General features: G+C 43.6%; 1 protein-coding gene across 5 annotated transcripts in view; it reads left to right on the top strand.

The window, feature by feature from the left end:
- Positions 1 to 2745: 2745 nt before the first annotated feature.
- LOC120059061 (tensin-2-like) overlaps positions 2746 to 13197 on the top strand; it is a 70524-nt gene continuing 60072 nt past the window's right edge. For 4 of the 5 annotated variants that reach the window (XR_005478087.1, XR_005478088.1, XM_039007842.1 and 1 more), the window contains exon 1: positions 2746 to 2949. Coding sequence is in view for 3 of the 5 variants with exons in the window: in XM_039007842.1 (XP_038863770.1) it covers positions 2824 to 2949 (126 nt within the window). In the remaining 2 variants the exon portion in view is untranslated. Of the gene's footprint in view, positions 2950 to 8105; positions 8231 to 13197 lie in introns of those variants that run through there. The other variant, XM_039007844.1, reaches the window with a different exon arrangement.

Consider the following 13197-nt stretch of genomic DNA (forward strand, 5'->3'; position numbering starts at 1 on the left):
CACATATGAGTCGTTCCACTAAAAGAGCGCATCTTGTGTACCTTTGATATTTTAAGTAGAATATTGCATTTTAAAAGCCTGCTTGCTAAATTAAATGAAGTGCCAACACACTCTGAACAGGAGAAACAAACAACAACAACAAGACTGGAGAAACATACAACAACAACAAGACAGGAGAAACGAACAACAGCAAAAAGACAGGAGAAACAACAACAAAATGACAGGAGAAACAAACAAAAAAAGACAGGAGAAACAAACAACAACAACAAGACAGGAGAAACAAACAACAACAAAAAGACAGGAGAAACAAACAACAACAAGACAGGAGAATCAAACAACAACAAAAAGACAGAAGAAACAAACAACAACAAGACAGGAGAAACAACAACAAAATGACAGGAGAAACAAACAAAAAAAGACAGGAGAAACAAACAAAAAAAGACAGGAGAAACAAACAACAACAAAAAGACAGGAGAAACAAACAACAACAAAAAGACAGGAGAAACAAACAACAAAAAGACAGGAGAATCAAACAGCAAAAAGACAGGAGAAACAAACAACAAAATGACAGGAGAAACAAACAACAACAAGACAGGAGAAACAAACAACAACAAAAAGACAGGAGAAACGAACAACAGCAAAAAGACAGGAGAAACAACAACAAAATGACAGGAGAAACAACAACAAAATGACAGGAGAAACAAACAAAAAAAGACAGGAGAAACAAACAACAACAAAAAGACAGGAGAAACAAACAACAACAAAAAGACAGGAGAAACAAACAACAACAAAAAGACAGGAGAAACAACAACAAAATGACAGGAGAAACAAAAAACAACAAAAAGACAGGAGAAACAAACAACAAAATGACAGGAGAAACAAACAACATCAAAAAGACAGGAGAAACAAAATACAACAAAACGACAGGAGAAACAAACAACAACAAAAAGACAGGAGAAACAAAGAAAGAATAAGACTAATGTTGCTCTCTGACTAGGATCTGGACGACTGACAAGCCTCTTCTGGGGGCAGTAGCAAAGTGTCAAAGCAGGTTTTAGTAAGTTAACTTTGTCTAGTCCCTGAGGTGTAGACAAAATGTTAGATGTTTAGCTAATAGATGACTATAAGCTAAACAGCACTTCTGACCACTTCAACTCTCCCGGCAGTATTTGGAACTTATGTTGCAAGTTTGTAACTAGTCTAGGGAGAGGAGACTGCTTCCATGCTAAGAGGTCTGTGGTTCCATGCTAAGAGGTCTGTGGTTCCATGCTAAGAGGTCTATGGTTCCATGCTAAGAGGTCTGTGGTTCCATGCTAAGAGGTATGTGGTTCCATGCTAAGAGGTCTGTGGTTCCATGCTAAGAGGTATGTGGTTCCATGCTAAGAGGTCTATGGTTCCATGCTAAGAGGTCTGTGGTTCCATGCTAAGAGGTCTGTGGCTCCATGCTAAGATGTCTATGGTTCCATGCTAAGAGGTCTGTGGTTCCATGCTAAGAGGTCTGTGGTTCCATGCTAAGAGGTCTGTGGTTCCATGCTAAGAGGTCTGTGGTTCCATGCTAAGAGGTCTGTGGTTCCATGCTAAGAGGTCTGTGGTTCCATGGTAAGAGGTCTGTGGTTCCATGGTAAGAGGTCTGTGGTTCCATGCTAAGAGGTCTGTGGTTCCATGCTAAGAGGTCTATGGTTCCATGCTAAGAGGTCTGTGGTTCCATGGTAAGAGGTCTGTGGTTCCATGGTAAGAGGTCTGTGGTTCCATGGTAAGAGGTCTGTGGTTCCATGCTAAGAGGTCTGTGGTTCCATGCTAAGAGGTCTGTGGTTCCATGCTAAGAGGTCTGTGGTTCCATGCTAAGAGGTCTGTGGTTCCATGGTAAGAGGTCTGTGGTTCCATGCTAAGAGGTCTGTGGTTCCATGCTAAGAGGTCTGTGGTTCCATGCTAAGATGTCTGTAGTTTTAGAACATCCAAACTGCAACAGTTGTGGTTGTGTTGGTTTTGATGAACCCATTTCAGACAATACAGACAATGTCTAGCAAGATTACTGTGTATGTGTGAGCAGGAAACAGAGTGTTTCAGATTGAGAGAGAGAGGGAGGAACCGAGAAGGTTTCAGAGTGAGAGAGAGAGAGGGAGGAACAGTGAGGGTTTTAGAGTGAGAGAGGGAGGGAGTAACAGAGAGGGTTTTAGAGTGAGAGAGAGAGGGAGTAACAGAGAGGGTTTTAGAGTGAGAGAGAGAGGGAGTATGGAGTTTTTCCTAGCCACCGTGCTTCTACACCTGCATTGCTTGAGGTTTGGTGTTTTAGGCTGGGTTTCTATACAGGACTTTGTGACATCAGCTGATCAGCTAAAGCTGATCAGCTTTATAAATACATTTGATTGATTGACTGAAATTTGATTGAGTAACAGAGAGTGTTTCAGAGTGAGAGAAGGAGAAACAGAGAGTGTTTCAGAGTGAGAGAGGGAGGGAGGAACAGTGAGGGTTTTAGAGTGAGAGAGGGAGGGAGAAACAGAGAGGTATTGATATTGCTATGAGAGAAGACAGAGGGAGAGAGACCATATATGTAAAGTATGTCCATATGTGAGTATTTGAGAGACGGGGGATGCATGTGTCTGTGTGAGACAGAGAGAGGAGTGAGAGAAGGTATATCCTCTGGCCCTTGGAGAGTGAGTGTGAGGCTGAATGGGAGCCAGGAAAAGGGGAAGGGCCTCGCGTCAGCCAACAAAAACAGCTGCCTGAGAGTACGCAGGAAAACAGTGTCTGGTAGAGTATAGGGAGAGGGGGACAGGGAGAGAGGACAGGAGAGAGAGAGAGCGCCAGGGTTCACATCTCTATATGGGTTGCGTCCTGACTGCGGAGCCTTGCTGTGGGGAGGAAGCAGAGCCTGTGCCCTTGGTGAGAGGGTCACTGACGCGCCGTGGTCCAGAGAGGTCCAACAACGGCAGGATGAGGCTGACTAAGGTGAGTCTCTGGGTGGGCTTATCTATGGGGCCACAGCTGGTCCAATACAATAGAGCTGGGTTTTAGGACCCTTTCACATCCTGCTTTATATTTGCATATTTTCATAAAGGAATGTGTATGTGTTTGGACTGTGTATATGAGTGTGCTTGTTACTTTGAGTTGTGTCTGGTGTCTGTGCCCATGTTTGGGTACAGGTTTGAATTACAGTGGGGGTTGGGGGGGCTCCCCTATAACAAATCAGGGCCCCCTTATCAGAATAGAAATGGTCAAAGATATGGACGTTGGGCACCCCCAAGAGTCCATGTATAATTGGAACGCTGATTGGTTACATTGGTGTTATTGTAAATCCCCATGGTTACAACACATACTATCCAGCGTGGGAATGCTTAGCCCCCTGGATCTTTCAGTTGATGACACAGTCGATGACGTGACACGCAACCATTGGTTGATGAATGCAGCTTCTGAGCAGGGGACTGCGACCAAGGTACTTGTTCTACTGGTCGTTGTGTTTCAGCCTCACAGGTCATGTGGTACGAGTCATGAAGCGTCACTACTCTGTTATGCTGGCTGTTATCTACAGTACATCCGGTGAGTGGGCTGGCTGTGTTGTTATCATAGAGAAGCTCCATTTAATGGCTAATAGAATTAAATGACTTGGCAGGCAAAAGAAAACACAATTTGCTGTAGCCGAATGTACAACAGGGATCATAGCCAGAGGGGTCATTTCTGCTTGGCAATTGAATCTATCTTGATATGATACTCACTCTCTTTCAAAGCCTATCTTGATCTCCGGAGAACATTGTGATATTTGCTTATGACCCCTTCATCCTAAACCAGAGCTGGGCAGCTCTCCCTCTCTAGAGTTGTGAAGATTAGAGTAGAACAACACTGCAGTCCTATAGCATAGATGGGCAACTCTCCCTCTCTAGAGTTGTGAAGATTAGAGTAGAACAACACTGCAGTCCTATAGCATAGATGTGCAACTCTCCCTCTCTAGAGTTGTGAAGATTAGAGTAGAACAACACTGCAGTCCTATAGCATAGATGGGCAACTCTCCCTCTCTAGAGTTGTGAAGATTAGAGTAGAATAACACTGCAGTCCTATAGCATAGATGGGCAACTCTCCCTCTCTAGAGTTGTGAAGATTAGAGTAGAACAACACTGCAGTCCTATAGCATAGATGGGCAACTCTCCCTCTCTAGAGTTGTGAAGATTAGAGTAGAACAACACTGCAGTCCTATAGCATAGATGGGCAACTCTCCCTCTCTAGAGTTGTGAAGATTAGAGTAGAACAACACTGCAGTCCTATAGCATAGATGGGCAACTCTCCCTCTCTAGAGTTGTGAGGATTAGAGTAGAACAACACTGCAGTCCTATAGCATAGATGGGCAACTCTCCCTCTCTAGAGTTGTGAAGATTAGAGTAGAACAACACTGCAGTCCTATAGCATAGATGGGCAACTCTCCCTCTCTAGAGTTGTGAAGATTAGAGTAGAACAACACTGCAGTCCTATAGCATAGATGGGCAACTCTCCCTCTCTAGAGTTGTGAAGATTAGAGTAGAACAACACTGCAGTCCTATAGCATAGATGAGCAACTCTCCCTCTCTAGAGTTGTGAAGATTAGAGTAGAACAACACTGCAGTCCTATAGCATAGATGGGCAACTCTCCCTCTGGTTGTACCTGTTACTTTTGGTTTACAGATGTTACACACAGCGGTTCTTCAGGCTCAGATTACTCATCCATTCAATGGTCACAAGAAAATTGTTAAGAATTCCTTGAAGACCAACGATGCTTTAACCAGTACTGCGTCATGGCAACCATATTCCACAGGCATTTTCTAAATACCCAACACAGGAAAGAGCATTGGCTGGTCAAGGGTAAAAATAGCCTGTATGACCAGATACTCTTACACAGACACAAATACACGTAAACACAACGATCCACTAACACACACAACCACAAACTCAATCACATGGAGACAAACACTGACAACCCACACCATCCTGTGATCTGTGGTCAAACTCCAGGAAGCTTTGACTAGACTGGATTGGTTTGGAACTATAATCTGTCCAAAACTTTGACCAGTATTTGAGGAATGTGTGTATGGTGCAGAATATGAGATGAAAGTAGAGACCTTTCCTTTCTCTAAATCCTGCCACCCCAACAAATCCCTGATCCACCAATAAAAAAAATAACAGAATCTCCCCAAAATAATATTTTATTTTCTTCTCAAATAATTTCTTGACGTCTATCCAAAAGAGTGTTTTGAAAGAGTGGGACATGTTCTGGGAATGAGCTGGAACTTGGCAGGAAAGGTAGTCAGGGCACGTAAAGTAAGTAGGATATGATTCAGCATTTTATTAATCTCTCATGTAGGATAAATGTAAATATTCCCAAAATATATACAACCCTACAGAGGACCTCTCAGACAAGCTCTATTTTCTCACGTGCTTTTGTAATTATCGTCTCTTTCTCCTTCTCTCACTCTCTTCCCCCTCTCATTCTGTCTGTCTTTCTCTCTTTCTCTGCCTCTCTCTCTCTCTCTCTGTCTGTACAGCTGTAACTTATCAACCTTTGGCTTAGTGCTGTCTAACACAATCATTCCTCAAGCATTACAGCTCCCCTCTCCCCCACCTCATTTCCTCTTTGCCAATGTTCCCACTCACTAAACCTTTCTCATTTACCTCTATGTTGCTCCATGCCTTTCCCCTGTTCCCCCAAGTGCTATGCTCTGTGAACTTAAGCCAACAAAAAGTTGATGTTAATCTTATTTTAGAGGTATCATTTTATCTGTTCCATGTTGGTGAGGATCAGTCTGGCTCACTGGGACTCCATTTCTCAGTATCTCTGCACAGTTAAAGATGTAATGGTGGGAGGCAGTACTGCCTGATCTGCTATTATACAGGCTTAGCTGACCTCCTATTTGAGGTTCAAAGCTGTTGCCCCCCCCTCTCGTATTTGCCTCTGTCCTTCTATCTTTCTTTGTAAATAAATATACATGTCCATCCTCATGTCTATGTGTATTGGAGGATGTGACAAGTATATGTGTGCTACGGCCAATTCAACAGCTGTAATCAAATCCCTCCTCCCTCCTCCCTCCTCCATCCCACAACCCCCCAACCCTACCCCCCACTCTTCAAGCTTAAGTCCCAGATTCCCAGCATCCTGTCAGCTGGAGGAGGTACCCCTATATTTTGTTAAAATCTCTTGTGGCCTGCCTGCTCCTCCACTCTCTCACCCTGTCTTCCCTTCTCCCCCTCTCCCCTCCACGGTCCAACAGAAAAAAAGTTACAGACAAATAAACGTCCCCGGTCCCTCCGTTTTAATACAAGAGGAAATTCCATGGCGCTTAGGCATTTTTTAAAGACTGGACTGGATGTGTTGTTCTGGGATTCCTACGAGTTACACTTAAATTGTGCATGCAGTCACTAGAGTCATGTTTCTGTGAGAATGTGTTTACTCTCCTATTGACACATAGTCAGAAATAATGTTCTTAGGAATAGTTTTGCATGTATGGCATGATTATGGAAATGGTACAGATACATGGGTTGGCAAGTAGCACAGATTATTGGTATTTATCACTATTCTCTTGAGCATTATGGCAATAAATAGTTTAATCTTGGCTTCTGATTGGCTGGGTAGAAATATTGACATATTGCTTCCACCTACCCAATCCTCTCAGATCGACAGACATGGCTGGGGAATAGGGGTTAGGAGTCATTTTGGAACTCACGATACCACCTCTGGATTGTGTGAAAATGTGTTACGCCACAACACTGACGCACTTGCTAACTTGTTGCACTTCTGTGTTTCCCCCACATGGTGTAGCTCTTGTGCTAATGGTAACATGGAAATAGTTTGACACCTGAAGTAAATTGTCCACCCAAGTGAGTTTATTACAAAAAATGGGGGGGGGGGGGGGGTGGGGGGGTCTTTAGGCATTACACCCATGTCTAATCTTACAACTTGTGTAAATACATTTAAAGTGTGTGTGTGTGTGTGTGTGTGTGTGTGTGTGTGTGTGTGTGTGTGTGTGTGTGTGTGTGTGTGTGTGTGTGTGTGTGTGTGTGTGTGGACGTGTTTAACTATTCTTGTGGGTACCAGAAGTCCCTACAAGAATAGTAAACAAAGTAAAAATTGACCAGCTGGGGACATTTTTTTAGTCCCCACAAGGTCAAATGCTATTTCTAGGGGGTTTAGGGTTAAGGTTAGAATTAGTGTTAGGGTTAGAATTAAGTTAAATATTAAGATTAGGAGCTAGGGTTACTTGTAGGGTTAGGGTTAGGACCTAGGGTTAGGTTTAGGGTTAGGATAAAGTTTAGGTTTTTGGGTTAGGGTTAGGGTTAGGGTTAAGGTTAGGGTTAGGGTTAGGGTAAGAGTACGGGTTAGGATTAGGGTTAGGTTTAGGGTTAGGGAAAATAGGATTTTGAATGGGACTGAATTGTATGTCCCCACAAGGTTAGCTGTACAAGACTGTGTGTGTGTGTGTGTATGTGTGTGTGGAAGTGTTTAATAGTAAATAGTAAACAAACAAACAAAATTTGACCAGCTGGGGACAATTTGTTAGTCCCCACAAGGTCAAATGCTATTTCTAGTGGGTTTAAGGTTAAGGTTAGAATTGGTGTTAGGGTTAGAATTAGGTTTAGGGTTAGGAGATAGGGTTAGGGTTAAGGTTAAGGATAGGTTTTGGGGTTAAGGTTAGGGTTAGGGCAAGACTACGGGTTAGGGGGTTAGGGAAAATTGGATTTTGAATGGGATTGAATTGTGTGTCCCCACAAAGTTAGCTGTACAAGACTGTGTGTGAGTGTGTTTGTGTGTGTGTGTGTTCATGCGTGTCTGTGTCTGTCAGTGTCTGAGAAGGAGAGAGAGAGGCCTTTTGGGGAGATTGTGTCTGGAGAGTATTTACACATTTGGATCTATAATTATTCTACCAAAGCTACCACCACCAGCAACAGAAAACTCATGCTGGTTAATATGTAATGTTGCAGAACATTTTGACTTGCCCCCAGAAATTACATATGTAATTCCCAATCCTAGCCAATCCTGGGGAAATATTTTAACTCTCCCCTCCCAGATCTGACCAATCACAGAGTGGAATTCTGGTAATACAATTCCACAATTGCCTTTCCTTTAATGTCTCCACCCATAACCACAGAGCAGAACGAGACCAAATGAAAGAAGATAAATTTCAGTCACAAAATATGTTTTGAGGACTTTTTGGGAATGTAAAAGAAGTTTTGAACTAAAGTCGAAGACTTAAAAGAAAAAGAAATGAACAAGGTAAGAAAATAATTGGAAAGTCATTATTATTATTGAAATGTACTTGTTTGTTGTATGCCTACTATGCATAGGTTCGTGATGGAATCAAAGCGTTACATTGGGGTGTGTGGGGGGGAGTGCGCAAGCATCCTGTATTTGACAGTATATTCACCCCATCCAGTTGCGCACTCTGCGCGTCCCATCGCCGTCAAAATGTTATCATGCTGATATAACAAATAGCTTATAGTTTTTTGTCTAATGTTCTTGTGTTGTTTGATTTTTATACACTTTACATGTTTTGCGCGGTTAGATAAGTCGATTTGTCATCTTTCCAAACTCAAACTCTTTACGCGGCTCTAGCTTGTTATTTGACAATATCCCACTAGTCGAAAGCGAACGTTACATTGTATCACCAGCACATCGGACATAAGGTCATTTGTCCGACAGAATGATATGTTCGAGACTCTTCCACAGGATAATTATCATCTGGCAAACTATACTAAAGTGAAATTCCTCCTAGAGCAAATGACTAATAATGTGGTTTTGCTATGAGATTGAGTTCGTCATAGTCTCAGTGTAGTCTAGTATATTTGCCCAATGACCGTATATTCCGATATAATTGCGCGGTATTCTTGCAGAGCTGATAGATACAACTACAACTAAGTGGTAAAATGATCATATGGCTCCACGCGCACCCCTCCCCTCCCTGTCTCTCCAACTCCAAGGTGTTCTGTGTTTATTACTGCGTCATAACAATTTCCCATCCTTTACCATTAGCATACATTTTCTGAAAGTGTATGCTGATCGCCTTAAAGACGTGTGTGTGCATGTGTGTTAACTTAAAGACAAATTCAATTTGAAATAAACAGGCAGCGATGGTAAGCCAGGTAGTGTGTGTGCATGCTTTTGTGCACGTGCTCTGTGTGAGTGTGTGTTTGTCCTATGTTGTGGAGGGGGCATTGGGATTATCAGATGAGTAAGAGGATGCTGCAAACAATGGCTTGACCAATATAGTGTGTGTGTGTGTGTGTGTGTGTGTGTGTGTGTGTGTGTGTGTGTGTGTGTGTGTGTGTGTGTGTGTGTGTGTGTGTGTGTGTGTGTGTGTGTGTGTGTGTGTGTGTGACGAGGGGAGATGTGGATGTGTGCTTTACGTATCATCCAATCAATCTCCTCCGATATCATGTTCCCATGTCAAAAGTTCCTTCCTCGCGGTCTCAACATGTGTATTATTAACATGAGGGAAACCACAGTGGAAAAGTAACACGATAACATTGTCCAATCTTTGCTTTGGCAGTTATAACAGTGTTAGGCCTACTGCTAAAAGACTGTCTACTGCAGTGACCTGCACACGTCATTTACCAGTAGCTGGTAGGGCCCAGTTCCAGCAGCAGTGTTGTGGTTCAGACTTTCAGAGGGAGAAAGGAGCAGAGACACAGTAGGACCATCCCAAGGCCCGTATTTATAAAGCATCTCAGTGTAGGTCTAGGATCAGTTTTGCCTTTGAGATCATAATGATTAAGATTACAGTGGACGGGGTTGAGCTGATCCTAGATCAGCATTCCTACCCTGAGATATATGGATATGGCCCCTGAGCAGTAGGATCAGGATGGGGATGGTAAGTAGTCTTGGATATCCCAGATCATTATAAGCTAGGTCTGGGGAGGATGTTGTCTTCTCTCTGACATTTCAAAAGGTGGAGAAAAACCTTTTCTGGGGAGGAGGGTCCTCTTCAGACGGACAACTCTCCCAACAAATCACATGGTGAAAACAGGGAGCAGAGCTACACAGGAAGTGTGTTGTGGCGCAACACTGACCTCACCACAGGAACAAGCTCTCCGTTCCCTCTGCTGCCTGTCCCACCCTTCTGAGAATCACTGTCCTTCTGAGACACACTGTCCTTCCGAGACTCACTGTCATTCTGAGACTCACTGTCATTCTGAGACTCACTGTCCTTCTGAGAATCACTGTCCTTCTGAGACACACTGTCCTTCCGAGACTCACTGTCCTTCTTTCTGAGACTCACTGTTCTTCTGAGACTCACTGTCCTTCTGAGACTCATTGTCCTTCTGAGACTCACTGTCCTTCTGAGACTCACTGTCCTTCTGAGACTCACTGTCCTTCTGAGACTCACTGTCCTTCTGAGACACACTGTCCTTCTGAGACACACTGTCCTTCTGAGACTCACTCTCCTTCTTTCTGAGACTCACTGTTCTTCTGAGACTCACTGTCCTTCTGAGACTCACTGTCCTTCTGTGGAGGGTGGATGCACAGACAGAGGACACACACCACACCACACCCACACCCACACACACACACACACACACACACATCTGTAGACTTTCTATTACTGATAGGGAAAGGGACTTCGGAGAGAACACACACACAAATACGCATGCATACACACACACTTGATCTCCATCTGTGACACACTGGCTTTCAATTGAGGGAGAAGGACTGTATTTCAGACACACAGACACACACACACACACACACACACACACACACACACACACACACACACACACACACACACTAACAATATGTGTCACACAGATGCATAGTGGATGGGGGATGGCGTATTACAAATGGTATTATGCTACTGGAATCATTTTACTACATGATGTCAGAGTCAGAGACCAGAGCCTGTGTCCACAAAGACAACAGTCAGTTTTAATGTTCAGAGTCAGAGACCAGAGCCTGTATCCACAAAGACAACAGTCAGTTGTAATGTTCAGAGCCAGAGACCAGAGCCTGTATCCACAAAGACAACAGTCAGTTGTAATGTTCAGAGTCAGAGACCAAAGCATGTATCCACGAATACAACAGTCAGTTGTAATATTCAGAGTCAGAGACCAGAGCCTGTATCCACAAAGACAACAGTCAGTTGTAATGTTCAGAGTCAGAGACCAGAGCCTGTATCCACGAAGACAACAGTCAGTTGTAATGTTCAGAGTCGGAGACCAGAGCCTGTATCCACGAATACAACAGTCAGTTGTAATATTCAGAGTCAGAGACCAGGCCTGTATCCACAAAGACAACAATCAGTTGTAATGTTCAGAGTCAGAGACCAGAGCCTGTATCCACGAAGACAACAGTCAGTTGTAATGTTCAGAGTCAGAGACCAGAGCCTGTATCCACAAAGACAACAGTCAGTTGTAATGTTCAGAGTCAGAGACCAGAGCCTGTATCCACAAAGACAACAGTCAGTTGTAATGTTCAGAGTCAGAGACCAGAGCCTGTATCCACAAAGACAACAGTCAGTTGTAATGTTCAGAGTCAGAGACCAGGCCTGTATCCACAAAGACAACAATCAGTTTTAATGTTCAGAGTCAGAGACCAGAGCCTGTATCCACGAAGACAACGGTCAGTTGTAATGTTCAGAGTCAGAGACCAGAGCCTGTATCCACAAAGACAACAGTCAGTTGTAATGTTCAGAGTCAGAGACCAGAGCCTGTATCCACAAAGACAACAGTCAGTTGTAATGTTCAGAGTCAGAGACCAGAGCCTGTATCCATGAAGACAACAGTCAGTTGTAATGTTCAGAGTCAGAGACCAGGCCTGTATCCACAAAGACAACAGTCAGTTTTAATGTTCAGAGTCAGAGACCAGAGCCTGTATCCATGAAGACAACAGTCAGTTGTAATGTTCAGAGTCAGAGACCAGGCCTGTATCCACGAAGCGTCTCAGCCTAGAAGTGCTGATCTAGCATCAGTTTAGACTTTTAGGTCATACTTAATAAGATTGTATGGGCAGACCCTAGATCTGCACTCCTACTCTGAGACACTTTGTGGATGCCTGGCCCAGATGTCACGCACAGTATGATGCACTCTCTCTGGACCTACAGTGACCAGTCAACACTGCTGTTTAGGCCCCACATCCAGACAATGCATACATTCATTATTAAATCAAATCCAATCAAATCAAATTTTATTTGTCACATACACATGGTTAGCAGATGTTAATGCGAGTGTAGTGAAATGCTTGTGCTTCTAGTTCCGACCATGCAGTAATATCTAACAAGTAATCTAACCTAACAATTTCACAACAACTACCTTATATACACAAGTGTAAAGGAATGAATAAGAATATGTACGCACAGTATGATGCCTGGTCACAGTATAGGGCCTCCCGGGTGGCGCAGTGGTCTATGGCACTGCATCGCAGCGCTAGCTGCGCCACCAGAGTCTCTGGGTTCGCGCCCAGGCTCTGTCGCAGCCGGCCGCGACCGGGAGGTCCGTGGGGCGACGCACAATTGGCCTAGCGTCGTCCGGGTTAGGGAGGGTTTGGCCGGTAGGGATATCCTTGTCTCATCGCGCTCCAGCGACTCCTGTGGCGGGCTGGACGCAGTGCGCACTAACCGAGCCCGTACGGGAGTTGTAGCGATGAGACAAGATAGTAATTACTAGCGATTGGATACCACGAAAATTGGGGAGAAAAGGGGGTAAAATTAAAGAAAAAAATAAAGAATATGTACATAAAAATATATGAATGAGTGATGGCCGAACGGCATAGGCAAGATGCAGTAGATGGTATAGCGTACAGTATATACGTATGAGATGAGTAATGTAGGGTAATGTACTGTACAATGCCACTTTATATATTACTCATCTCATACGTATATACTGTACGCTATACCATCTACTGCATCTTGCCTATGCCGTTCGGCCATCACTCATTCATATATTTTTATGTACATATTCTTTTTTTTTTTCTTTAATTTTACCCCCTTTTCTCCCCAATTTTCGTGGTAAACATTATATAAAGTGGCATTGTTTAAAGTGGCTAGTGATACATTTATTACATCAATTCCATTATTAAAGTGGCTAGAGATGAGTCAGTATGTTGGCAGCAGCCACTCAATGTTAGTGGTGGCTGTTTAACAGTCCGATGGCCTTGAGATAGAAGCGGTTTTTCAGTCTCTCGGTCCCCGCTTTGATGCACCTGTACTGACCTCGCCTTCTGGATGATAGCGGGGTGAACAGGCAGTG

This window comes from Salvelinus namaycush, chromosome 14 (assembly GCF_016432855.1).
Source record: "Salvelinus namaycush isolate Seneca chromosome 14, SaNama_1.0, whole genome shotgun sequence".
Lineage (NCBI taxonomy): Eukaryota > Metazoa > Chordata > Actinopteri > Salmoniformes > Salmonidae > Salvelinus > Salvelinus namaycush.